Here is a 26,913-nt window from a genome sequence, read left to right as displayed (position 1 = left end):
AATTAAGCTTGCCGTTTTAAAATTGTCCCAAAACGGAAATAAATTCAGAAAAAATGAAGCGGTCAATAATTTTTTTTAAAAGAAAAAGCCCATTTGTGGGTGTATGGGGGTTCTATTTGGTCACCTTTTATGACATTGCCATAGCTTTCACCCGAGATAGCTGTGTTTGTCATTGCTGACCTCCAGGATAGCAGTAGTAGTAGGTCTTGAAACCCAATTTATATTATAAGAAACTACCATACACACTTCCAATAAGCATTAATTATCAGTTAAGATTGCATATGTGATACGTCGGCCAAAAGTTCTATCTGTTGCGTTCCTTTGGCCACGTAAGGGAAACAAAGGTTCAGTAATACCTTTACTTATTGCCAAGATCATCTAGTTTGTGAGCAGACTCAATACAAGAACTACTCGTTTTCCAACTAACATGTAAATATCCCATCCGTACATAGTGACTTCTGGGCCACTCATGTGCCCCGGTTTCCCTTCTCAGAGTTTCGGTTTGCCACCCGATCCTCTTCTTTTTACGTCACTCACTTCTTACAACTATGTCCTACTCATATACAAGAGAACCAGAGAACCAGAGAACTATTACCATTATAATAGTCTTAATATAGTCATCTCGCACAACAGACACCATACAACTAGAAAAAAAATAGTACAACAGCCTCTCCCGGGACTCGAACCCGGATCACATCCGCCGGAAGAACATATGCTAACCATTGCACTAAAGAGGCTACGTGTCTATTTTTTTGTGATTTAACCCTGATTAATATACTGTAATAAGAGAAAGATAAAAATACCTAACAAAATACTTGGTTAGGGGTGTGGGAGTTGTTTTCAGCCAAAAATAAAGAGGATATTCATTAATGATCTTGCCTCAAATGCACATGTAAAAATAACTGCTGGAAAATAGAACTGCATTTTCAGTGTGGAAGTAAACGATACTATTGCTTGACACGATGACCGAGAATACTGTCCGTGTGAAGTGGTAAGTTGCAGACTGTAATTTCACACGAGAAAAATGTATTTTTCATGAAAAGTGAAAAAGAAGGAAACTTTCTCCCCTTAAGAGATATTTTCTTGATTCTAGATAGAAATAGTTCGTTACATAGTTCTGTTTAAAGAAACCGATCCAGTTGATAATAACCTTGTTTCTGCTATTCAGAACAAGAGATGGACTCCTCTTGTTCCGGTTACCAGTAATAACAATTCACACTGCCTACCAAAATCCCAGTAAATGTACAAGTCCATATTTGTAACGATACCTCTTGTGCGTTCATCTTTTTACATGTCAACAAAACCCTTTGGCAAAGGGCTCTACCTTTTAGAACTAGAGTAAACATACAGCATTTTGACACCAAGTTTGTGGGGCTCTGGTTCAGAAATCGAGGAAAAATAATGCTTATGAGTGAACACTGAAAAAGAAAAATCGTAAAATTTATTTGTTATTACTACATTTTATCGACGGCGCCAACTATCCCCACAGCCCTAAATTAAGCTTGTAGCTAGAAGCACAACGATATATATTATATAACTCTTACAGGAAGAGATATCCGAAACAGCCATATTGTTTTTTACAGACCCCTCAAGGGAATGAAGTTTCTTTCCAGTCTTGGTTTTCAAAGGAGCTTTTTTACCCAGCAGAGACTTGTTTTTGACCTTATCATAAATAGTTCCGCATTGCTTCTCTTTCTTTTGGTTCACTCCATCATTAAAATATACGTTTGGATCGTCGAGGGGACATATTTTGGTCCCAGTTCCTTCCTTCATATACAGCTTGGAAATTTGGAGTGCAAGCTTTTGGGTAGCAGAACATTCTGAAAATTCTCCATAGTCTCCCTTTTCACCATTGGCAGTAATATCAGAACAATCCACCTTGTCACAAACGTAATCGAAGTAAGTTTTATATTTTTCATCGTCATCAAATGCCTCTACCAGACAAGGAAGAACAACGTCCAAACATTGGCATTGTGCGTCATTTGGAGTATGAGGTAGTTGTGAATTAGCTTTCCAGTTTGAAGTTTTGGCAGGGCAATTGATATTCTTGTGTGCAATTGTTCTACCAAAAGTGCCATCAAACTCCTCTTTTTTAATGCCACTGACCTTAACCTTACTGTATTCCCGACGAAGATTTTCAAAATCCGGCAATTCAACCACTTCGCCAGTCTGTTCATCTATACTCACAACACCATACCCATTTTCCTCCTCGAAAAACATATATACCAGTCCACCAGACCATACTTTTGACATTTTTGGTCCAAATAGGGCACCAACTTCTGTAAATGGTCGTGGTCTTACTAAATTGCATCCAAATTCAGAGAAAAACACAGGAACTGGGTAGTTCTCAAATTCCTCAGTCCGCTCTTTGTAGCCACTGGTTCCAAATGAAGAATAGCCACACCATTCGTACATGTTTATACCGTAAAAGTCAGCAGTCACATCCCCACAGACATAATACTGGGCCAATGACATTCTTGTGTCAACATCATCATTTGTTGAGTATCCCACTGGAATGGCACGGTATTTTTGCTCCTCCATATATTTTTTGAGGTCCCTTATTGCAGCCTTTACAAATGGGGAAGCATCTGTGTTTGTATTGTCATTTGTAACCTCATTTCCAGCGAAAAATCCCAAAACATTTGGGTATTGTTCCATCGAATCAACAACATCTTTATACCTTTTCCATATTTCGACACTCCAAACGGGATTGTCTCTTATGATCGAAACGTCGGGCTCCGATAAATCAATCAACACGTATATATTTTCCTTCTTTAAAGCCTCCATGCAGACGTCATGACTTTTGGTTGGATCAATAGAGTAAACTCTTATGGTGTTAACACCCAACTTGTTCAAATATGGCAGGTCCCGCAGACAAATGGAGGGTTCTGCCAAAGGGTCTATATATTTAGTTTCAAAAACGTCATTTCTCTGATTCACTTCCATTTCATGATCGTCTCTCCTTGGCTGATATGCAATACCCTTCATGAAAAACTGGTTGCTAGTACGGCTGTTGAAAAACTTGTTCCCATAAATCTCTATGGTTGGGAAGTCAAACTGGACCTTTTCGGCAAAAATTAAGTTAATGAAAAGCAATTGTGCATATGTGCTAAACCATAAGTTGACTGGCATCATTATTGAAATTGGTCAAATGATAGTGTCCCTGCTTTTATCTACTGAGGAACCTCTTGTTGAACTTGCGTTTGTGCCGATTTTGTGACATTTTGAAATTACATTCACTTTTTTAAATAAGAAAGAACCACTAAGCGCGCTCATGGTAATTTGGTACTCAAACCTGAGAGAAGACAATAACAAAAAAAACACCTTTTTTGGTTTATTATTATGGTTTTCATATTGTTGGTTGATCCATGGGTGACTACAATATCCGTAAAACAATCTGATTTTCTTATTTGAGCTGTAGACATAGTCATGTCGGCTCTATATACTTCCGTATTTCAATGTTCTTAGTTCCTCACAGGGTCTTACCCTATAATCAAAAGAAACGTTTACTCTCTAATAACTAAAATACATAGACTCTACGTATCAGCGTGTTTCAGGGATAAATATCATATAGATTACAAAAAACATTCATGAAACTTTGGACAAGTAGCGCTAGACTTCCCCAAGCACCTCGCTAGGAGACATAAAAGATAAAGAATATCCACTATACCACAACAAAGCCGTGCTTATTTGATTGTAGACCACGTCTTCAATGAGATAGTATGCGTGTAATAGTGACTCAAGTATGTAGACATGGACAAACCAGTGTCATTGTTACTCAAGTTTCTTGGCTGGAACAGGTTGTGAGCAACACCAGTCAAACCCTTACCAATATCGTGGACATGCGAGGATGCAACTGCTGGTCCAACAATACAAGCGGCAAAAATGATCAACACCAAAAAGTATAACGAGGCGTATTTCTTTACCATTCTCTTACGCAAACGCGCTTGCTTTAGCGAGTAGATAGGAGGACGGATTTGACGAGATGGTTTCAACCAGAACAACATAACCGAATGGAATCTATCAATTTGTGGAATAAGCAGGAATGGCAAGTGACAAATCAAAATGATGTGGCCCAGGACGAAGTCAGCAGCAAATTCGGACAATTCAATAACCTTGGCAGTAAGTTCTCTAGATGGTTGTGTCCATGCAGCCCAGCCTAAGCCCTTACCATACCATTTACCAGTCCAGAAGGCAGTATTGGCACTGTCGTTCTTGAATTCACGAGTCAACATCAACACAGACATACACTGGAAGACAAATCTTTGACACTGAATACAGGTAATAACACCTAACAGCATTTTTACAAAGCTGAAACCTTCCAAAACCCACATAACGATGAAGAAACAGATATGGATAACAACAGCAACACCGTGAGCAAAACCGGCCATAACAGCACCAGTCTTCTTACAGCACATACCAAACAATGGACCAGAACAACACGACATACCCATACAGAAGAACAGAATACCGAGGTTGATGGCAATTGGACCCAATGTACAAATAATAACTCTTAGGACGGAATTCACAGTGTCGTCAGGGCCGTTTCTAACACCAGTCTGAGCATTGATGAAGGTGAAGGCAATAAAACAACCACCAGCATAGACTGCACACGGGAAAATTTCAGCCATAATCAAGTTCATTCTGCCAGCTCTGGCAGCATCACCAGCAGCCTTTTCGGAATCATCACCTAGTAACTTACGTTTGAAACCAGTAACACGAGACCTAGACATTCTGACGTAACCAATCCAGGAGTTTCTGTGGTACTTGCTGTTACCTCTGGAAAGCCATCTGATGAAATCTCTGTAGTCCAAGAAGAAATCTTCCCACGAAAATTGATGCGGGTTAAAGATAAACGGCGAAAACATCAGAGCAGACAACGAGGCCCAGAACCACAACAATGCAGCTTGCCAATGAGACACTGTACCGAACAGTAACATCAGCATAGACCTAGATCCCATATAAATTGCGGAACCTGCAAACCTGGAGTATAGAATCGAGAACGGAATACGCGAAGTCGCAAAACCACGACCTGTCGAAATATAACGAGCACCACCGGTGGTTAAATCACTGATCAGAGCTGCAGAGTAGATTTGACCCGCGAACACTTCAAACATCGGAGACAATGAACAAATATGACGGAAGAATCTTTGAGTGGCCTTCCAAACACCTCTTTCAATCAGTTCTTGGATAACAATAGGAATGAAGGCAATCCAGAAAACAATGAAAATAGACAGCGTGTAACGTCTAACCCAATCAATAGCCGGAGACAGATTGTAGCAGCCAATTGGGTAAAGAATATCCGTTTTTGGCTTGTTTTTGTCATAAATACAAATAATAGACTCGTGAGCCAAAGCATGCAAATTAACCAGAGTCAACATGAACAGTTGCAGAGACATTTGAATGAAGAAGTTATTCAAATGGAAACCTGGATGAGCATAGTAGAATGTCAAGAAACGGTCAATAGGCAACTGCGTACCCAAATAGTAGTACTCACGGGACAACATCTGTTCACCCATACCGGCACCAATCTTCGTCGTGAAATTCAAAATAGTACCAAAACCTAAATCTCTACCTTTACCACACTGATAATATTCAACGTGCTTAATACGACCACCACGCAATAAAGCAGTCATACCGGCATAAATATCTTCGTTCAAATGCAAACCCTTTTGAGCCTTTGACACACCACCTCTGGTGGTCATAAACGCAGCGTTGATGAAATCCGGATGACCGTAATGTAATTTACCACCAATTTGAGATAGAGTACGAGCAAACAAAGTTCCAAAAGTTTGTTCTTTACCAGCGGCAATATCACCAAGCACACCCGAGTTTTCAGAGAAAATATATTCTCTGGCACCAACAATGGCAACTGGATGGTTTGTGGTTTGTTCTTCGTATTTCAATTCCGGAGCGTAAGGGTTAACCTGTTCGACGTTCAGTTCTTCAAATTCAGCCAAAACAGATCTGACCTTCAGACATTCTTCCAAATAGTTATCCTGGTTAGCATCAATCAACTGGATGTATTCACCTCTGTAGAAAATCAAAGCATGGTTTTGGTTATCGGATTTACCGTCACCCAGAATAGGGTTACCAGACAATTGTACTCTAAACTTAGGACGTCTACGACCATTGTCCAAAATTTCACAGTGGCCATCGATCAAAGCGGAGTAGATTCTAGGTTGCTCGCCTTCGTGTAGAGGAGGTTCTTCATCCAGGTAGGCAATTTGCAGGTCAGGGTACGCTCTCAACAAAAATTCAGCATTTTCCAATTCGTGAGGTTTGAATTTGGCCAATCTTTGCATAGAAACCAAGAACTTGAACTTTCTTCTGGCCATCTTTTCCAATTCTCTTTCTAAACCTTCAGCGTTACCACCAAACATTTGAACAATTTCAGGGTTTTCAACACGGTACAGCAACTTAATAGCTCTTGAGTAGTTCATGAAACCAGAGACTGTACGGTACAAAGTTTGGGATCTCAAAGAGGCCCAGATACGGGTTCTCAGAGTGTATTCAGGAGCAGCAGATTTGAAACCAATACAGTAAAATGGCAAGTCATCGATTTGGGCTTTCAAAGTGTCACCCTTTTCAAAATCATTTTCGTCACTGTTATCGTAAGCGGCAGTTTCTTCGGCTAAAATCTTCGTGTCCTTAACAAAACACTCCCATTCGACTGGGTGCAATTGTTTCAAGTATTCTAGTAGAGTAACTCTGGAGAATTGATCGTCTTCACGGATAATCTCCCTCAAAGAAAGAAGAATTCTTTCAGCGTAGTGAGGAGTCAATACAGTGAAGGTAGGCATGTTGTCAACAGGTAGAGGTTCAGGGATAGGGGTAGCCAAAGACTGGGCAAAGAAGGAGATTCTTCTTTCTGCCTCCGAATTCTTTGGGAAAAATTCCGTTTCAAAGTTGTTGTCATCTTGTGAAGCGAAGAAAGTTGGGGCTCTCAAAGTTCTCTTGCCCTCAATCTCCGATGGCACCTGATGATACAACAGTTTTTGCACATGGTCGATAGCGAGTAAATGCTCTCTGTACATGGAGATAACGATAGCGTTCCAAACTTGTGAGATCAACACCTTAGGCTTGTACTTGATTTCCATATCAGTGGTAGCCAGGATCTTGGAGTAGATTCTCTTTGGCAATCTAGTGAAAATGTTTCTCCATGGAGTCAAAATCGAGATACCCAAGTAGAACGACTTACCAACGGAGAAGATCGTGTTCACGATAATGTACCACAAGTAAGTATCCAAGAAGAACAGGATGAAATCGGTAGCAATCATCAACCCCAAAGTGATCTTACCTTGATGCTTACAAATCTTTGCCCCCCACCAGTACTCACCGGTACATCTCATGGTCATGGTTGACAGGATTCTGATTGGATCTCTCAACGACAGAATCAAAAAGTAGTAAGATTCGGAGTATTTAGCGGCAAACACTGTCACCCATACCAAATACGACAACCATCTGTCCAACCCGTACAGGGGGGCAAACGACGCCGTGAATGTTTGAGAAGCCACGTAGCGTCTGGACGATTTCTGCATGTAGGAGGTGAATAACCCGCCTAGAGGCATGATGGAGAAGAAAATGATAGTGGCGACAGCGACGAAGAACATGACTGCACCGACCGCGTGAGTTGCCGTCGAGTAAACGGTGTCCTTATCATATGCAAATACGAAGATGATCGGGCCCAAATTGACACCAAAGATACCGACCAAAAACCAGAATCTACGGGACAAATGTTGTGCACCAGCCCATTTCCTGGGGACGAAAATCCATTCACAGACGGTGGCGACCAATTGGATGAATGCGGCCACACTACCACCTAGTGCGGCTGTGGACCATCTATAAGCAGCTAAAGGCTGGTTGTCGACCAGTTGTTGGTAGTTGTGCGTGTAGAAAGTTGGAGCGTTGTAGGCAACGTACATCCAGTAGATACAGATGTGCATGACCCAGATACGGTTGAAGTTGGTGATCATGTGGAGCCAAGAACGTGTTTCCTTGAAAGTCTTGAAGAACACATCGCCCCAGACTATATCGCCCAGTCTCATGTATCTTTCCTCTGCTGGCAAATCGATCAATTTCGTTTCATCCGTGGAGACGATTCTGGCAATACCTTCTGGGTACCAGAACAGTTGGTTGACGTCATCGTACCCGATGACATCTGCATGGTCTTTCTCTCTCTTGACGAATCTGCCATCGACAACCTCGTAGACTTGATCTCTTATGAACGAGTACAATGGAGTGATGATTCTGTTCAGGAAATCACCTTCGGGCAATGGGTCCGTACGTTGCTGCGCCAACGGCGAGTCGATGTAGTCCAACCCACACTTGAAAATGAAGCACAGACACTCGGAGGTGAATCTGACCTGGTTGGCCTCCCCCCACATCAGCAAGTACAGCGCGATGTGGCGGACTCTCTCCATTGGTGTCAAGGAGTTCATCTTCGCCTTCCACCTGAAGTCTGCAGCCTCCAGCGAGTTATCGCCCTCTAGTTTCTCCAGAGTCTCCTCTGTGTTCTCCCCGTTCTCCATGGCCTCCTTCATCGCCTTCTTGGCCTTCTTCTTGGCCTTTCTTGCCTTACGGGACAGTTTCCCAAAAGACATGTTTCTGAACCCGACAGCGTCATCCAAGTCCAATTGCGCGGCGAAGTACCATTTCTTGTAGTTAGCGGTATCCCCACCAATGTAGTCCGCGTGCAAGGAAAGAAGCGCCTGTTCTGGGGACATTCTGGAGGAACGAGAGTCCAAGAGAGTCATGAAATGGTCGAACATGTTTCTCATCGAGTCTCTCTGGAACCCGAACCTCGTTGTCAAATCGATGAAGATATCCTCGATTTGCTCGACGGTGACTGGTGCCTGGGAGTCTGCGGTCCAAGCAGGGTACGGATCGTTAGGTAGCGCCATAGCTATCGCGTTTGGATCGTACATCGCTGGCGTGGACGCACCGGAGGAGGACTGGAACGCGTTCGCGTTGTCACCGTAGCTGAGCTGCGAAGGTGGGTACTGTTGGTCCTGGTACATGGACCCAGGTGGAGGGTACATACCGTTAGCGTCTGGCACGGGACCGTTCCTTGGTGGTCCATACGAGCTGAAATCCGAGAAATTCTCGCCGTTATCACCCATCATCATGGGTGGTTGGCCTGGCATGTTACCGTTGTTGCCATTGTAGTAGTCCTGGGAGTACGAGTCCGTTTGATCGTAGAACCCATTGTTTATGGGTTGACCGTAGTCGTCGTACTGCTGGTAGTACTCCTGCCCCTGTTGCGGAGGTTGTTGTTGATGTTGCTGTTGGTACGGATCCTGCTGGTACGCGCCGTCCAGCATGTTCGGGTCCTGGTTCGGGTACCCGTTCGGATCCTGCGCACCATCCATCGCATTGTGGTTATACGACATTTGTGGTTGGTTGCTTCAAAGCGAGTGCAGGCAGCGAGATATCTAAGAAGAAGAGGAAGTACACAGCAAAAAGCTAAAAAAAACCGTAAAGCTTGGCTAAAGGGAAAAAAGATCCATCCGATCAAAAAGAAAGACAAGCAACTGGTCCACTTGCAACTGTTGTTCTTTATAAAGCCGAGACGGTCTCACCTAAGCGGAGCCTGAAAATTCTCGAGAAAAAAAAAAAAAACCGACCGCAGTGAACCCGAAAAGAGGTCGAGCAGCAGAAAAAAAAAAGAAAACGGTGGTAATTCCCCAATTAGTCCAAAGCATTTCTAAAAGCGGGAAGAAAGAAGAAAAAAAAAGAAATACAGCGGAAGAGAAAGAAACATTCCTCGAGGGCAAGAAGAAGAACTTATTTTTAGCATTTTGTTTACGCGTTGCTTCACGCGTGAGGGGAAGTAGTTGCTCTTTATGTGGCCGTAGTAATTCGGTAAATGCTATATGGCGAAGCTAGTAAAGCTAGTAGTGTATAGGAGTGGGGTTGGCAAACAGCCCCACAGAGAGCGTGCTGCCCAGCGCGAAAGACAGACTCCATTCTACATTTCGCGTTTCTCGGTGCTGCGTTGTTTCCCTGTTGGTGTTTGTTTTGTTTGCTTTCTTTTTTTGCGTTCCGCGGATTTCTTCCTGCGGTGCGAGACTCCGCAGAAGCGACCGAAAACGCGCAACAGCAGCAGGTTCCCCTTTTCGCGTCGCGCCCAATCACTTTCCCGCATCGGGTAAAACGCGCCGCCCGCCGCTGTCGCCGCCGCCGGGTTCCAGAACCGCCGCCGCCAACGCGCTGACAAACATCTGCGCCACGGCGACGCTCCCGTACGGCGGGCTGTTACCGCTGCGGGAACTGCACCGCGACTGCGACACCGACTGCAATGGCTCCTCAGCGGATGCCGCCGCGGCTTCCGCTGCTGCTGCCTCGTCGTACTGCTGCTGCCGTGCAGTGAGCCACCGCAGTAGAGTCCGCTTGGCAGTCGGTGTCTGTGTCGTTGCCTGGCTGCGTCCGGGAAGCAGCAGGTGGAGGGACTCCGTCACTGCGTTCGTGTACTCGCTGAGCAGCAGCACGCTGTCCAGGAAGGGCAACATCTCACAGACGCTGCGTCGTGCACTGTTCGCTCTGTTGTTGTATCCGCGTGCGAGCAACTGACAGTGCCAGTACGTGAGCTCCCCGACGGCAGCGGTGCACCGTGCGTTCTGGCACTGCGTCACGGCGGCTATCGCAAAGGGCAACTGGTCGTACCAGGTGTACTGCATCACAAGATCGTCAACGGCTCTGCTCGAGTCGCTTGCTGTGGTAAGCAACGCTTCTAAAAGAGGCAACACGGTATTTTGCACTCGGTGACACCACTCTGCACAGGTGGGTCCTCGGGATACCGTCTTGGCCGCACTTTCCTCAATGCAGTACGCAATTACACTATCGGAATCCGTGTCCAGGTCGGAATACCGGATATATTTGTGCATTGTCAAGGTTCTTGGGTGCTTGCTGTCTGTACTACTGCTACTACTACTACTACTACTACACCTCTTATGTGGTACCCACACAACATCACTTTATACGTGAGGGTCTATCTTACCGTCACTTCTTGAACAACTGCATAAAAAAATTAATGTTTAAGATACTTAACTATGGCTGGGACTAATGGCACAACCAGTACGTACACACGTAGTAGCGTGAATTTCCACAAGAGGGGAAGATAGATACAATGGCAGGACCTCCACCTCCTCCGCCACCACCACCGCCAGCAGCGGGGCCCATGGGCGGGCCAGCGGCAAAACCGGCCCCCTCGGTAATGATGAATAGGGATGCGTTGCTCGGTGATATAAGGAAGGGTAGATCGTTGAAGAAGGCAGAGACGAACGATAGAAGTGCACCGCAATTGGGTGCGGGAGGCAGTACTTCATCCAGTGCGCCTCCCTTGTCATCTTCTTCTTCTGCAACAGCAACTTCAGCACCACCGGTGCCCACGATGGTGGGAGGGGCACCACAGTTGGGTGACATTCTAGCTGGTGGGATCCCCAAGTTGAAACATGTAGGGAAGACTGGCTCTTCACCACAGAAAGTGGGGGGCGATCAAACTCAGACACCACACCCGGCTATCCCTGCGGGAAGACCGAAAATGCCCACCGGGAGACCTTCTAATAAGTCCCACCATAAGAAAACCTCGTCAACTAGTACGATCTCAGCACCACAGATCCCAGGCGGTGCTCCGCCAATTCCTACTGGGGCTCCACCGATTCCTACTGGGGCTCCACCAATCCCGGCAAGCGCCCCACCTCTACCTACAAATACAACACGGGCACCACCGGCTGGACTCCCATTCTTACAAGAGATAAATGCAAGAGGTGCCAAATCAAAACAAAATCAAGAGCCACTTGCCACCTCGGCACCTCCAATTCCACAGATGTCTGCTCCTCCAGTACCTGGTACTGCAGCACCTCCTCCACCACCCCCAGCGCCTGCGGCGCCTTCTATACCTAGTGTCTCGGCACCGGCACCACCCACTCAGCGCCTTCTTTCCCAGCTTCATCGGCTCCTCCTCCTCCACCTTTACCGGCACCTTCTTTCCCTACGCTTCATCGGCACCTCCTCCTCCTCCACCGGCACCCTCTCTTCCTGCCGCATCGGCACCCCTCCACCTCCACCGGCTCCACTTATGGGAGTACCAAGTGCACCACCCGTTGCCTCTTCAAAATCTTCATCCTCTAATGCTCAACAGACAAGTCCGCCGGTAAGTGGTGGGCCACTACCTTTCCTAGCGGAAATCCAAAGGAAGAGAGACGACAGATTCGTAGTGAGCAATGATTCCAGCTATACTACTGCGAAGGAACAGGACGCTTCAACCACACCGTCACAACCGCAGGAACACTCGGCGCCAGCACGCCCACCTTCAAGTGGTATGTCGTTCATGGGCGAGATCGAATCGAAAATGAAATTGCGCCATGCCTCGGGGGCACCAACACCACCTTCAGCACCTCTGCCTCCATCGGCACCGGCACCACCGGCACCAGGGCTGCCTACCACTTCCAGCCCATCGACACCAGCCTCACTGGCTCCACCAATACCCAGCACAGCAGCTCCAAGCGTACCCGCCGTTCCAACAATGGCCCCTCCCATACCCGCATCTGCACCTCCATCTGCAACGGAACAACCCAAATCTAGCGCATCAGCAACATCCTCATCGTTCTTGAGTGAAATACAGTCCGCTGTAAGTCACCACCATCCATATGATTCTATTGCAGACCGCTCGACACCTCCAAGTGCACCAGCACCACCCTCCATGGCACCTCCCACTCCAAGTGCGCCGGCACCACCAGCTCCAAGTGCACCAGCGCCTCCTTCAGCACCACCAGCTCCAAGTGCGCCGGCACCTCCTTCAGCACCAGCTCCTCCGCCAATGTCATCTATGGGTGTACCACCACCACCACCGCCTGCCCCCGCTCAAACTTCTGCTGCTGACACATCGTCACGGGCATCTCCTCCAACCACACATGGCTCCCACGACGAGACTAAAGGTAACAACTTGAAGCAAAGACTTTTCGCTTCTGCCACGCCAACGACAACAAAGATCAAGCCAGATGCGTATACATTGAATGGCTCATCGCTGACAGCAAATGGGAGCAGCGGATCATCTCATGGTAACGCTGGCTCCGGTGGGAAAAAGATCATGATTGATGACTCAAGGTACAATTGGGAGATTAACGCATCACAGATACCAGCACCCCGGAAGTTTCAAGGATTCAAGAAATTGTACCCGAGTGGTGGAGGAAGCACGGTTCCATTGGATCTGTCTCTTTATCAATAAATATATACATAATAAACACGCAACGATAATCCCATGTACTCTCTCTGGCCTTCGCTATTCATAAGACAATAACGCTAAGGCAGCAAAATTACATGGATACGTATTTACGAGGCCACATGGTCAGTGAATTTCAGTCCCAACCATTAACCCACCGGTTTTCCCAGAATTTGAAATCGAACTGCTCTTTTCCCAGCTTCCGATTAATTTCATTGTGGAACGAGTTTAGCCATCCAGCAAATTGACGCTTACTCTCCACATTCAGTTTATCCTTGACCAAATAACTGGATATTTGATCTCGCTGACTCTCCACAGGGTAAAACTTACCAAATAGCTTAACGAACCTTCCTATCTCCTGTTTTTGAACGACGTCAGGTTGATCTGGGTATTTGGCAGCGATGGCGTGCAACATTGTCCACGAGCTCCTACCTATCTGCTCCGGCGAAGGGGGTGGAATTTGTGTATATGACCTTGACCCAGGAATCAACTTCCTCGCAGGAACAGGTTTCTTCGGGACGCTGTCGGCCGTGGGAGGCGGATTCTTCTTTGATATCTTACCAGTGACAAATTGAAAGTCCACTAGTGTGTTACAGGACCGACAGACTGTCCCATCAGGATTATATATAATTTTCCTCCCAGATGGGCCAACATCCGTTTTCTTGGGCGCATCCGACATTAGTTTCGATAACAGTTGTGCATCTTGTGATAACACTGAGCTTGTTAGTAGATGAATACTGGTTCCCTCTTTTATTTTTTATGTCCTCAAAATCGCTATATACTTCAATTTTGAAAATTTTTGCGATGAGTTTGAAGAATGCTAAGTATTGAAAGAGATGTTCAGGTAGCCCATCCGCAGACATCTATGTCAAAAAAACACGGTATTAACATTCCGGGTGCTATTCTGGATGAACTTAAGAACAAGAATTATTCTGATGACGCACGGTTTCAGCAAAAAAGAACAGCGAAGAAGCAGCTGAGTAGAAAAGAAAGCAGGAAAAGACAGAGAGCGGAAAAGAAGCAAAAGAAGAATGGGAAGACCAATTCGGCGCATTCTCCAAAGGTTATAGTGCAATCTGAAAAGGTACCGAAAAGAAAACCTAACACTGACAAAATTTATCGTTCTGCCGAGAAAGATGGCGATGGTAATGGCAAATTGCCGTTCTCTTCTGACGATGAGTTGTCTTCTGGCGACTTTGATGAATTCGATGATGGTGATTTGGATGAGGAAGAATGGGGACAACTAAGAGAACTTGAAGAAGAGCATTCTGAAGTTGATGGAGATGAACAGGACGAAGATAGCGAAAGTGAGGAAGAGGTAGAGGAGGAGAGCGGTGAAGAACCCGAAACAGCAGAAGATGTATTTGCAGCATTGAAAGCAAAGAAGTCTGCTAAAAAGAGTGAATCCAAACAAAATTTGAAATCTGACAAAAGAAAGGAGGAGTATTATCCTTTACCGCCCTCAGAGAGATCAGCATTCGAAAGAGATGAGATGGATATGCAATATTATGCCAAAAAATTGAACTTGAAAAGTAAAAATAAGAGAATTCACGCGAAAGATGAATATGACGCCATCGGTGGCCTGCTCGAGGGTTTAGACTATTTTGAAAACGTTGGTAATGACGATGAAGAATATGGTGATTTTTCAATTGATGAAGACAAAAAGAAATCCAAGGGGAATAAAGGTAATGGATTTCCTTCTGATGATGAGATATCTTTCGGGGATTTTGATGAATTCAACAAAGACGACTTGAATGAGGAAGAATGGGAACAGTTGAGAGAATTAGAGGACGATGAGGACGATGAGGACAAGGATGGGTCTGATGTTTCGGATGTAGGTACTAGAGTAAGGGAAAATCCTTACGTTGCACCACAGACTGAAGAGACATCAGCTACTTATGTCCCACCCAATTTGCGGAGAAAGCAGCTAGCTGATGACGGTAAAGACTCCGCAATTAAAGCAGAGATCAGAAAAAAAGTTAAATCCGCGTTGAACAAATTGTCTGATTCCAATTTGGCAAATATAATCTTGTCGTTAAATGTCCTATACGATGAATACCCACGCCAGTACGTGACAGACACTATTAACTTTCAAATCTTAGAAATTGTCGCACAGAAAAACAAGCTACTCGATGGATTTATTATGAACTATGCAGCGGTAAGTTCAGCTTTGTTCAGACTGAGAGGTTTGGAGGTCGGTGCTAGTTTTATTCAACGCTTTGTTGAAAAATTTTTAGCGGATTATGCAAAACAGCAAAACGTTTTGAATAATCTCCCTGAAGGGGAGGCACTTAATGTACCGAAGGAATGCAGTAATGTAATTACGTTGTTAAGTTACTGTTACAATTTTGGGTACATTTCTTCCAATTTGATATACGATCTCATCCGTGAGTTTGTGACTACTCCAAATGAGGCGACAACAGAACTTCTTTTGAGAATTGTTTCAGTGTCTGGGCAACTAATTCGTGGGGACGATCCATCTGCTTTGAAAGAAATTCTATCTCAGCTGTTGGCGAATGTAAGAGATATAAAAGAACAGAGTCCAAGACTGCAATTTTTGCTAAATAATCTTTCCGATTTGAAAAATAATAGACTTAAAGCATCAGTCATTGCTACCGACTATCATCCTACAAAAAGAATCATCAGTGGTCTCTATAAAGACGCAGCCAGTGTCGAACCTTTACAGGTTTCACTAAATGATATCAGGAATGTGGAGACTAAGGGTAAATGGTGGTTGGTCGGTGCATCGTGGAGAGGTAATATGGATTCTGCCTTGGAAAGTAGAGATGATGGTAATACTCTTGCAGTGAAGAAACCTACTACTAAACTAAGGATTGAAGATGACCTTCTAGACGATATTCCTGACTGGAGTCAAATTGCGAAAGAACAGCGTATGAATACAGATATTCGTCGTGCAATTTTTATCAGCATTATGTCAGCACAGGATTTTGAGGACGCCTTTTCCAAACTTGAGAAACTGAACCTGAAGAACAAGCAAATTTCAGAGATCCCCAGAGTCCTGTTACACTGTCTGCTGACAGATTCTGAACAAAATGGATACAACCCATTTTACTCCTTGGTCGCAGCCAGAATCTGTGAAGAGCATAGACAACTGCTTAAAGCTTTCCAATTCTTGTTTTGGGACATTGTTAAGAAATTCGAAAACGACAGGGATTCTGATGATGAAGACGATTTTGATACATTCCAGTTCAAGACCGAAGAAAAACGACTGAGAGATATAGCTGCCCAAGGACGGTTTTTTGGGTATCTGATTACTAAGGGTATATTGAAATTGGATGGTTTCAAGCACGTACCTATTATGGGAGGACTGAATGATGACGGTGTACTGTTCATCGAAGTTCTACTTTATCAAATGCTTTTGACAATGGGCAAAAACTGCGAACAGAAAGTGCGGAAGGGTGGCAATGGAAAAAAAGAGTTTGTTTTCAAATCTAGTCCACTTAAAAGTGTTCTGATAGACAGCATCAAATTGGAGAATAGAGTCACAATTTTGAAGGGTATAAAATGGTTCATCAAAAAGAAATTAAACCCCACGAATTATCTTGTTGGGGAAAAGGGAGAAAAACAATACGAAAGGGACAAACGGAGGGTCAGCTGGGCGATAGAAAAGTTTATAGATACCATAAATGAAGAATTGGATGGCATGGATCATTTATAAGCCCCTGTCATAAACCCACATATTGTATAATATCGACTGATCAAAAAGTTGCTCAAGAAAAAAATATATACTTGAATAAGCACCGTATCAATAGTCATAATACTTTTACATATCATTCTTAGAGTCTTCGATGGATTTGATAAACAAACGACCATCTGATTTCTGCTTGAACTTCACGATATACGTTTTTACCTTACCATCAGCGCCAACGGTGGGGGTCTTCTCACAAGATTTTCATTTTCAGGTGTCAATGGGGTGTAATTGAATGACTTGATCACCGCAGTGTTTAACAAGATATTACCCATTCCGTCAGATCGACAAAGTAATCTTATCTTCGTTTTGTCACTCCCATTCTGAAGAAGTTTCATTTCACCCACACCACATGAATCGTATGCCTTGGTTTCGGTGTTGAATAGCATCAATTTGGCTCTCTGTGAGAACAAGACAGTTTCACCTTCTTCACCGTTTTGTAATTCGAATTGTGTTGTAGTTTCCTCTTCAGCTGGTTGGACTGGTTCTGGTGTTTGAGTAGTCTCATTGTTTGTTGCATTAGCAGTCTCGACGACATTCTGTGCTTCGGTGTTGGCCGTAGCCGGTTTCTGTCCAAATGGTAGTGTGAATTTGAATCCTCCCGATGCAGAACTATTGTTGTTGTTTGGTTTACCGAAAGAAAACGAAGGTGGGTTCGTACCTGTTGTATTTGAGTTAGAGCCAAAAATGAATGATGGTTTTTTATTCTCTTCTTCTGGTTCGCTCTTGTCATTTGATTTACCAAATACAAATGATGGTGGGTTCTTCGCTTCAGTTGTTGATGAGCCAAAACTAAAAGATGGCTTTGGCTTCTCTTCTGTTGCAGTTGTTCCATCATTTTCCAAAGTCGGTTTAGTAGTCGAACCGAATGCAAAGCTAGGTGTGCTAGTGACCTTGCTCGCTGGGGGTTGTGCATCTTTCCCACCATTAGATGCGGGGAAGTTGAATGAGAAGCTTGGTTTAGTTCCCTTTTCTTCAGGAGTTTCGGTATTTGTTGCCGTTGTAGCTTGTGATGACGAAATACTCCCGAACGAAAACGCAGACGATGGAACAGCCGGTTTTTCGCTAGTTGGATTCGCGATTGTGCTACCAAAAGAAAACGCTGGTTTTGTTGAAGATGTCTCAGTTTCCTTCGGTTTAGCACCAAATGTAAAGGAGGGGACAGAGCTATCATTTCCCGAAGTCTTCGCAACTGGGTTTGGGGCACCGAATGAAAATGCTGGCTTGGGCTTTTCTTCTTCGCTGGTCTTATCCTCTTTTAAATTGTCCGTGGCTGGACCCTTGCCGAAGATAAATGGGTTTGCCTTGGCTGGTGCATTCGTCGATGCACCAAATGTAAACTTAGGCTTTTCCTCGGGTTGGGTCTCTTCCTTCATAGTTTCCTGAGCAGGACCCGTAGCTGCGGCATCAAAAGTGACAGTTTTCTTTTCGGAAACGTTTGAATCTTCAGTAGTGACGCTTGGTTTTGGCTTTAACTTGAAGATATCACTCTTTACATCACCTGAAAAAGTAAATTGTGGGCCTTTAATCTCGATGTCACTTTCACTATCACTATCTTCCTTTGGAGATGGTGCTTTTTTTGCTGTACCAAATGCGAATACAGAATCGGATGTTATTGGTTTTGTGGATATCGTAAACTTTGGACCCTCGATTTTGATGTCTTTCTGTTCCTCCTCTTCCCCTTCTGACGCAGATGAGTGTGACGCAGGCCCGGTTACCGCGATTGCGTTGCTATCAGAGGTAATTACAGCTGAAGAAGTAGGCTGCAGTTGAAAAGAACTCTGTGCGCTATTCGAGGTAGATTGTACACCAGATGATGGAGTAGAATTTTTGGTTTTCTCAGAGTTTATGTCTGCTAGGTACCTCTTATATTTGTCAAACAAGGAAGAGAGGTCGGCACATGGATCTTTCGACACAACATCATCTAGTTTGCTTTTGAACTGAACATTAAGTGCCTTTAATTTGACGGCGTTTGCATCTGGAGATTTTTTGTCCATGCTAGGTTTCTTGCCAAAGCTAAAACTGTTGGCAAATTCCGACTCGGATTGAACAGCGGGAGTTACAGGTTTAGCAGTAAACTCCATTTTACGTCTAGGCATGGCAATTTTCCTCCTGTTCATGATCTCTGCAGAGGCTACCGTCGCTGGGGCTTCCTCTTCGCTGCGACGTTCATCGTCACTATTATCAGCGTAGGTTTCCCTTGTCAATTGATTACCTGCAAATCGCTTTGACATATTTAGAACGATACCTCTTTATAGTGCTTAGCTGTCTATTGATCGTAATCACAACGAACTGTATCGGTCAATGTTCAGGCGAGATAAGATGTGTCTCATCAAGTCTATAAAAATGCATTTTTTGAGAAAAAAAATTCAATTGCAACTGCTAACTGGGAAAAAAGAAACTCCGAAACGGGGAGTCGAACCCCGATCTCCACGGTGAAAGCGTGATGTGATAGCCGTTACACTATATCGGACAATTTGAAAGTTTAAAATTTTAGACAGAACCCGGTTTCTGACACTTTGGAATTTTTGACGCCACAGTAGGGGCTGCTACTCCATCCATATGTCGAGAGCTCTTTTGGATAATTCATACTGACTAAATGTTTGAAGTTTAAAATTTGGAAAATAATGAGGGAAATATTGACGAAAATTCAAGGACACTGCTCGATTTCGAGTAGAGTATGTCTTCTGGACAGATATTAATAGGAAATTAAACAATGATTCTTACACACTTATCGACCGATTTACTGCCAAAATGATTGAAGCAAATCACTCTTTCAATAAGAATATCATCGCGCTCCAAACTATTGGACCGGAATTGTTACCTTACGGGGAAAGTGTAGAACAGGAGTGTTCTAAAATGAGCCCTGCATTTCTCTCTATTTTGATGAAACTCAACAACGTCTCAGAATATTGTGTATCTGAAAATTCAAGACAATGACTTGCAGGTAGAGTGCAAACAAAAAAATGTTCTGGAACACACTTTCGGACCTTTTAAATAGCATTTCTTTGGACGAGGATACATTGAAGGAGCGGTTGAACCGTTCAATACGGGAACGTACGTTGGATGGAGACACAATTAAGTTTACATTCCAATGCTTTAGAAGCTATCATTGGTGAAGTAAGTAAACAGTAACAGAGCTGTTTTTTAAGCGCCTTCCTCATAAAAAAAAAGGGTTTACTTTTTGCAAATATCGAAAACGATGGGGGCAACAAATAGACAGTTCAACACCATTCGTCAGAGGCTTCAGGTGTTGGTCAAATACCTCGCCAATCTTCATGTTGACTCTTACTCCTAGGCTGAGTTTATCAGTTTCCATGCAGCGGAGCCAGGCGATCTTCTCCTGGACTCTCACGGGAATTCCGTGACGCAAGTCCATTCCATGTAATCGCCGGTACACCTCCTTTTTTTCGGAGACCAGTCGCAAGAAGAGCTCGACCTCGCTGGCATATCTGCCATCCATCATGTCGAGGGAGTCCAGCACACGATGCAGTTTCACCATCAGCCTGTCCTTGTAGAGCAGGTACTCCCCTTTCGCCTTTCTTCTAGACGTTGCATCGGGGGCCTGCTCCATGGTGAGTCTTAATTGGCGTCCGGTCTCGAGACACCTGCTGATGTTATTCATCGTGGTGAGGTTGTGTTCTTGATATTTTCCTAGGAGGGCCAGCTTGTCTTGCAGCAGGCCTGTCAAATTGCCGACTTCGGTTCTGATGCTGTCACAAATGTGGCCGCGGTGGTCATTCCCGTCGATGTTGTTCGTGGCGAGGGTTACATATGGATACAGAGGGGGCCATCGCGTGCGGCTCTAGTTTTCCAAGAGAGATCTTGCATGTGTGTGTTCAAGAGAATAGAGCGATTCTACAGTAACGATAAGCCAGACTTAGCTTTCTTCAACAGGACCTGTATTCATGAAGTTACCACAGTATATTGGTTTCTCATTTACAAGTTTTCAAGAATGCATTAAGTTGCTGTCATTGATGCTGGCGCTGATAAATTCGGCTACTGATACGTTTCCCTACAATGGAGTACAGATCTTACAATAGACTACAGAACCAGAAAACGTTTCTTTTTGCTCATTTTTCCTAAATAGGAATAAGTGACTTTGTGTCACAAACTTATATTCTCTTCCGAAAATAACAAGATTTTGAATCAGATCACAAAACCTATTTAGCCTTCAATCACCTTAATCTTTACCTATTTCTTCTCTCTCCCGCCCAGATCCCCACTCGTACAGCCAGAAAAATCACTACGACACCTTAAGCATCTAATGAATTTTGTTACCTTCATCGAGAAAGCCACCAAGGCCAAAAGAACCGTGAAAGCACGCTTTGTGAATCTCTTCACCAGGGAAGAAGTGGAAACCTACGAACTGGACATCGAACACTATGTCCGCCCAAAGGGCTGCACCACATGCATGGGCCGACCCCCTATGTCGTGTGCGACCTTATCCGAGAAAGTAGACGCGGGGCTGATCGCCTGCGACGAAGCTTTGGTCTCCTACATCCATGAGCAAGAGGAAATCAGGTACGCCATGGTCCAGGAGCAGGACAGACAATGCAGCGCGGCAATCAAGAAGGCTGTTGAGGAGGCAGAGTACCCTCAACCCAAAGAGGGCTGCATGTTCAGCTCGGAGATCCCAAGCGCCGTTACGGCGCTGTTCAACGCTCCCTTCGCCAACAGGGGCGCCCAGTCCCGTGCCACCCCAACCGAGAACCAGCCACCGCCATCCCTAGATCCAAGGGAATCACAGGCCCCATCACAGGTTCCACCACAGGTCCCATCCACAAGCGAGCACTCTAAATTGAGGTTCCAGCGCGTTGTCGCAAGAGCCCGCCAAGCAAAAGCCATTTCTCATCCGATAGAAGCCCAGAAACCGGCACCACGCCCCACAGAAACCACTGTACACTCGGTTCCTAGTGGCAGACCCCTCTCCATCATCTCTCCCAATTCCGTTGCGAACACCCACCCCCAAGGGTTAGTACCTCCGCAAAACAACGTCCGCACTGCCCCCAACAGTACAGACCTTGGAGTAGCTATAGGAAACGATGAGATGTGCGAGGAGGGTCTTGACGACGGTGCCCGTAGAAAAGGCAGAAACGGCAGGATCGGCTGGATTGACAGGGTCTCCAAAGACAACAGGAACGGCTACGACTACGCCTTGAACAACTTCGGCGACCACGACCCGGACATCACTCCAAGGTTCAGAACCATAGACACACACGACCTTCGCCGCTGGAGAAAGTTCAAGGACGCTTCGCGCGCAGAATACACCAGGGCGCAAGCAACCATCAAGGAACTCAAACGGGCCTCACTGGAATTCCGGCTGCGGAAGATCAAAGGCATGAAGGGCACAGTGAAGACAAGGACAACAGCACTGTACCGGAAACTGTTCAAACACAGCCCGGACCCTGAGGAGCCCGCGCTCCCTACTCGCCCTGTCGACGCCCCGGGATGCGGTGATGCGGATGGATATAGTGCCGCAAAGCTGATGTTCACACGTCTTTTGAAGCTCGAAGAAGAGACGTGGCGCAAGTACAAACACAGCCTGCACGTCTCGCTGTGGCTAGACTCTCTGATTGCAGCAAATATAGACGGCAACGACTACCGCGGCCACATTTGTGACAACATCAGGACCGAAGTCGGCAATTTGACAGGCCTGCTGCAAGACAAGCTGGCCCTCCTAGGAAAATATCAAGAACACAACCTCACCACGATGAATAACATCAGCAGGTGTCTCGAGACCGGACGCCAATTAAGACTCACCATGGAGCAGGCCCCCGATGCAACGTCTAGAAGAAAGGCGAAAGGGGAGTACCTGCTCTACAAGGACAGGCTGATGGTGAAACTGCATCGTGTGCTGGACTCCCTCGACATGATGGATGGCAGATATGCCAGCGAGGTCGAGCTCTTCTCGCGGCTGGTCTCCGAGAAAAAGGAGGTGTACCGGCGATTACATGGAATGGACTTGCGCCACGGCATTCCCGTGAGAGTCCAGGAAAAGATCGCCTGGCTCCGCTGCATGGAGGCTGATAAACCCAGCCTAGGAGTAAGAGTCAACATGAAGATTGGCGAGGTATTGGACGCGTTCGACATCCACTAAACCGCGTCCTCCCCGATTATCAGTGTGCCACTGCCCTTCCCGCACTTCCCAAACCTGGTGCGTCACCTGTACCAACATTGCTTTATCAATATGCTAATAGTTTCTATATTAATGTTTTAATATTCTAGCCGGCCCCCTCGTAGTCTTCAAAGTCCTACCAGAATACCTGGCAGGGCTCTTGCAGTGTACATAGTTTTTGGGACGATTTGTCCAGTGGTGGCTCTTCTGGAAAGGGAACTCTTCGATGGCGTAACTTTATTTTACGGATTGAAAAAATATAATATAGACAAAGGACACTGCTAGATTTTGAATATAGTATGCCTTCCAAACAGATATTCAATTAGACGTTGTCGTCCTGTGCGCTTCACTACCATCGGATTTGACTGACAGAATTTCAGAAATGAGAGATCGGTATAATCCTGGATAGAAGCATAGGTTTGGATCAGGAGTAAATAGTGATTGCAATACCAATACAACGTTTGACCTGTCTTAAGGGTTGGTGCTCACACCAGTACAAAGGGGCAATCACGTATGTTACACTGAAAAAAAGAGTAAATATGAGAGAAATAATCTTAACTAACTAATGAGCTCATCATCAATTGGCAAATTTATTGAGTAAGTTTATACTAGAAGCTAGTAATCCGCCAAATCCTTCGTTGCTCACTGACGGGTGTTTAGACCCGCAATAAGACTCTTCAGGCACAAGAACCCAGAAGCAGCGAGAAACAGTACCGGCTGCACAACATATCTTCCCACATCGGTCGCCTTGTCCTTCTAGAACTCACCTCGACTACTTCACAATGCACCTTACAAAAACAGCACCTCTGCCTTGTATCGAGCCATGGAAGGAGAGGTAGCATATATTCAAAAAGAAACCACTGTGAGTCAATTTAGAGGAGGGATCAGGACATAAATGTAAGAGAACAAAGTAAAAAGTTTGAATATTATCTGCGACCATAATCAGCAAAGGGGTATACAAGGTCAAGAGCAAGAAGAGCTTTGAAATGATCTCGCTTTTAATCAGGAAAAGTTTTCGATTGAGAGAAATTGAAACCGTACGTTAACCAGCAAAAGATCGAAGACAATTGTACGCCACATCCCATTTATCCAATATGCAATGGTTATTCCGGCCTCTCTAACAGTTCAGAAAGAAAATTATATATTATCCTGTTTAGTAAAGGGTTCTGTCTAGAACCTCATGGTACTTTTGGAATTATAGATCTGAATAGACCTGTAGCTGATATAAGAAACATAGAAGATAGCGCTTTTAATCAAAAATGAATTCAGCATAGAGGAAGTGAAGCTGTGGAATAAATATCCTACAAGCGCATGCATGGAAAATATAAACACACAAAGGAGGCCAGCAATAAATGGAAGAGTTGATTTCAATAACTATATGGAAAAAGGTACTCAGGTCTATGCAGTAATAAATCATTTAAAAAGATAGTTTCCAGTAGCAGGCCACAAGTAGCCCATCCAGAGAAGGACATTATCAAGTTGTTTAGTAGCAAATAATTTTATTTTACTACGATCTAAAACAGTGAACGTTTACAAACAATTGCTATCATAGCCATCTTTCAGTTTCCTGTCCGGCTTCTTGCTCATCGAATACCTAAAAGAGAAAACTTGGTCCATTCCTGAATTTAACATCCAGACATTTTATTATATTTATATTTTTATATTTTTAGTTTTTTCTAATTTTTTTTGCTGCTTTCCGTTTTAGGAATTTATACGCGCAGACGCAAACAGTGCAGTTTTTTGGCCTGGCATTTAGAATACTCAAAATCCAATCTTTTACAAAACTCAAATCCAGGTTGATTCCTAGTGTTGAAGCGTTAGAACTAAGGAAACCAAGAACATTGTTTTAGAGTATGTACACCCATAATTTGATAGAAGGGCGATAAGGGAAAGAGCGGTGAAGCTCTCAGTGGCGTTTTGTTGGCCATAGCTTCTGGATACCAACGTTTTGTATTAAATTCCAAAATGTGAAATATGAATGTCAGTTGTTCAAATCATGAACCAGCCTGCCATCTGATTATACCCAGCTTTGCTCCCGCTCAACCTCTGGCTTCCTTATCAAGAAGAAACCCCTCTATTCGCGATTAGCTTATACTAACAATAATCCAACCCCTCCATTTTATTATAGATAGTTAACCATGCCTCCAAAACAACAATTGTCCAAGGCTGCCAAGGCCGCTGCCGCTATGGCCGGTGGTAAGAAGTCTAAGAAGAAGTGGTCCAAGAAGTCCATGAAGGACAAGGCCGCTCACGCCGTCATCCTAGACCAAGAGAAGTACGACAGAATCTTGAAGGAGGTCCCAACATACAGATACGTCTCCGTGTCTGTCTTGGTTGACAGATTAAAGATTGGTGGTTCTCTAGCCAGAGTTGCCCTAAAACACTTGGAAGCTGAAGGTATCATCAAGCCAGTCTCCAAGCACTCCAAGCAAGCTATCTACACCAGAGCTGCTGCCGAATAAATTTCTTAACCTGTCATTAGTTAATTAATTACTTCTTTTTTTATTTAATTTGTTAAGTACTATATTCCGCAAATTAATAAATATCACATCTCAAAGTCTATCAAATATGTCTTCAAGCCTTGTCGGAGTATCATTGACCATATTTCTTGGTTTTGAAGTTCACCCCAGGAGTGACCAAGACCTAATTCTTTGAAATGCACCTAACGTGTGAAGTGATATTAGAAAAAATTTCTCGCTCTTGCTGGTGACGGAAAGGTTTTTTAGTATAAAAAAAAGTGAGAAAAAGCTGTGTGTTTCTAACATTCCCATTAGTGGATTCCACTTATCATAAAATCCAACAGCTGTAGCTATCACCGCGACGTTGTAGAGGTCCATTGGAAATGTATGCCTTTTATTGTTAGTTAGGTATCTAGCACATATATTTTGATGGCACAGCTACATACTCGACGTTTTGACTTAAAGTTTTTTTGTGATATTTCTAAAAAGTTTCAAGTGATTATGAAAACTTTGATATTTAATATCGCACTGAGGAAGTATATGCAGGAACAAATTGTTATTTAGGAATTCTTCGTTTATGATCAAACTTTTTATCTCAAATTTCACATTATTATTTCTTAAAAAGCTAAGCTACTATTGAAAGTCATGATTTGCTAGCATGGAAAGTTGCATTCAGCTCAACCTTCCTTTGTTATTTCCATCTGCTTCATGAATTCCTCTTTTTTTATTTTTATTATTTGATGAATAGGCACCACATTTGTCTTTAACTATCCAGCGATGATTCTTCGAATATGTGCTATGGATAATATCATGCATCACCATCTGAACATAATATTTCCAATAAAAAGAATGACACAGAGAAATACCTGCAGCAAATAATGACAACTACTTTTTTTTCTTTCTTGGTGAGTGGGAGCTTTAACTGCTTTCTTCGATTCTGGGAAAAATTAACCGATTTTTTTTAAATGATGATAAACTTTACTTTTCAGTTCTGCTTCTGAACCAAAATACACAGGAAGATAACCTTTTTACCAAAGCTCAATATCTGACATTTAAAAATCTTGTTTTTTTTCCCTTTTCTTTGTAATCTATTCTTTTCTTGTAGTAGCTACGTGGGAAGTCGTTACACCCTTTCCAGTTTTTGTAAATCTGTAAAGATGCTCTGTGAGAATAGACGTCCTCTTTCACAGTACTACATGTTTATGTTTCTTACAGCTGGAAAAATCTTTGTCCATCATAAAGGAAAAATATGGTAGCATTTTAACAAAAAACTACTCAAAAAAAAAGATTATGAACTGTTGAATACAAACAAGCTTTTTAGTTAATATGTTGGCTACTTCGAGAAGCGGAGTGGGGACGTCCCTCATTTGTTCAAAGGAGACCACGTTCAAATCCAATTGTTTCT

The 26,913-nt window shown here is 44.0% G+C and overlaps 10 protein-coding genes and 2 non-coding genes across 12 annotated transcripts; 4 read left to right on the top strand and 8 right to left on the bottom strand.

Annotated features, from left to right (window-relative positions):
- Positions 1 to 665: 665 nt before the first annotated feature.
- On the bottom strand, positions 666 to 737 carry KNAG0Btrna11R. The gene has a single exon. It is a non-coding gene; the product is annotated as a tRNA-Arg (tRNA).
- A 754-nt stretch (positions 738 to 1,491) lies between these two features.
- On the bottom strand, positions 1,492 to 3,135 carry GAS2 (1,3-beta-glucanosyltransferase; the record flags this gene model as incomplete). Its single annotated transcript, XM_022606565.1, has 1 exon — positions 1,492 to 3,135. One exon carries the CDS (start codon positions 3,133 to 3,135, stop codon positions 1,492 to 1,494), a length of 1,644 nt encoding a protein of 547 aa, XP_022463247.1.
- A 551-nt stretch (positions 3,136 to 3,686) lies between these two features.
- FKS1 (1,3-beta-D-glucan synthase) lies at positions 3,687 to 9,323 on the bottom strand (the record flags this gene model as incomplete). The annotated part of the gene is made up of 1 exon (XM_022606562.1): positions 3,687 to 9,323. One exon carries the CDS (start codon positions 9,321 to 9,323, stop codon positions 3,687 to 3,689), a length of 5,637 nt encoding a protein of 1,878 aa, XP_022463246.1.
- Positions 9,324 to 10,133: 810 nt separating this feature from the next.
- Positions 10,134 to 10,886, bottom strand: KNAG0B05670 (uncharacterized protein; the record flags this gene model as incomplete). Its single annotated transcript, XM_022606561.1, has 1 exon — positions 10,134 to 10,886. The coding sequence occupies one exon, from the start codon at positions 10,884 to 10,886 to the stop codon at positions 10,134 to 10,136; it is 753 nt and encodes a 250-aa protein (XP_022463245.1).
- Positions 10,887 to 11,128: 242 nt separating this feature from the next.
- Positions 11,129 to 13,228, top strand: VRP1 (Vrp1p; the record flags this gene model as incomplete). Its single annotated transcript, XM_022606560.1, has 1 exon — positions 11,129 to 13,228. The coding sequence occupies one exon, from the start codon at positions 11,129 to 11,131 to the stop codon at positions 13,226 to 13,228; it is 2,100 nt and encodes a 699-aa protein (XP_022463244.1).
- Positions 13,229 to 13,358: 130 nt separating this feature from the next.
- On the bottom strand, positions 13,359 to 13,901 carry KNAG0B05650 (uncharacterized protein; the record flags this gene model as incomplete). Its single annotated transcript, XM_022606559.1, has 1 exon — positions 13,359 to 13,901. One exon carries the CDS (start codon positions 13,899 to 13,901, stop codon positions 13,359 to 13,361), a length of 543 nt encoding a protein of 180 aa, XP_022463243.1.
- A 138-nt stretch (positions 13,902 to 14,039) lies between these two features.
- SGD1 (Sgd1p) lies at positions 14,040 to 16,901 on the top strand (the record flags this gene model as incomplete). Its single annotated transcript, XM_022606558.1, has 1 exon — positions 14,040 to 16,901. The coding sequence occupies one exon, from the start codon at positions 14,040 to 14,042 to the stop codon at positions 16,899 to 16,901; it is 2,862 nt and encodes a 953-aa protein (XP_022463242.1).
- A 188-nt stretch (positions 16,902 to 17,089) lies between these two features.
- Positions 17,090 to 19,165, bottom strand: NUP2 (nucleoporin NUP2; the record flags this gene model as incomplete). The annotated part of the gene is made up of 1 exon (XM_022606557.1): positions 17,090 to 19,165. The coding sequence occupies one exon, from the start codon at positions 19,163 to 19,165 to the stop codon at positions 17,090 to 17,092; it is 2,076 nt and encodes a 691-aa protein (XP_022463241.1).
- A 167-nt stretch (positions 19,166 to 19,332) lies between these two features.
- On the bottom strand, positions 19,333 to 19,404 carry KNAG0Btrna9E. Its single transcript has one exon. It is a non-coding gene; the product is annotated as a tRNA-Glu (tRNA).
- A 687-nt stretch (positions 19,405 to 20,091) lies between these two features.
- Positions 20,092 to 20,556, bottom strand: KNAG0B05625 (uncharacterized protein; the record flags this gene model as incomplete). The annotated part of the gene is made up of 1 exon (XM_022606556.1): positions 20,092 to 20,556. The coding sequence occupies one exon, from the start codon at positions 20,554 to 20,556 to the stop codon at positions 20,092 to 20,094; it is 465 nt and encodes a 154-aa protein (XP_022463240.1).
- A 642-nt stretch (positions 20,557 to 21,198) lies between these two features.
- On the top strand, positions 21,199 to 23,031 carry KNAG0B05600 (uncharacterized protein; the record flags this gene model as incomplete). Its single annotated transcript, XM_022606555.1, has 1 exon — positions 21,199 to 23,031. The coding sequence occupies one exon, from the start codon at positions 21,199 to 21,201 to the stop codon at positions 23,029 to 23,031; it is 1,833 nt and encodes a 610-aa protein (XP_022463239.1).
- A 2,156-nt stretch (positions 23,032 to 25,187) lies between these two features.
- RPS25B (40S ribosomal protein eS25) lies at positions 25,188 to 25,511 on the top strand (the record flags this gene model as incomplete). Its single annotated transcript, XM_022606554.1, has 1 exon — positions 25,188 to 25,511. One exon carries the CDS (start codon positions 25,188 to 25,190, stop codon positions 25,509 to 25,511), a length of 324 nt encoding a protein of 107 aa, XP_022463238.1.
- Positions 25,512 to 26,913: the final 1,402 nt, after the last annotated feature.

The sequence above is a fragment of the Huiozyma naganishii genome, chromosome 2 (assembly GCF_000348985.1).
Source record: "Huiozyma naganishii CBS 8797 chromosome 2, complete genome".
Lineage (NCBI taxonomy): Eukaryota > Fungi > Ascomycota > Saccharomycetes > Saccharomycetales > Saccharomycetaceae > Huiozyma > Huiozyma naganishii.
This window is presented reverse-complemented; position numbering and strand designations above follow the sequence as displayed.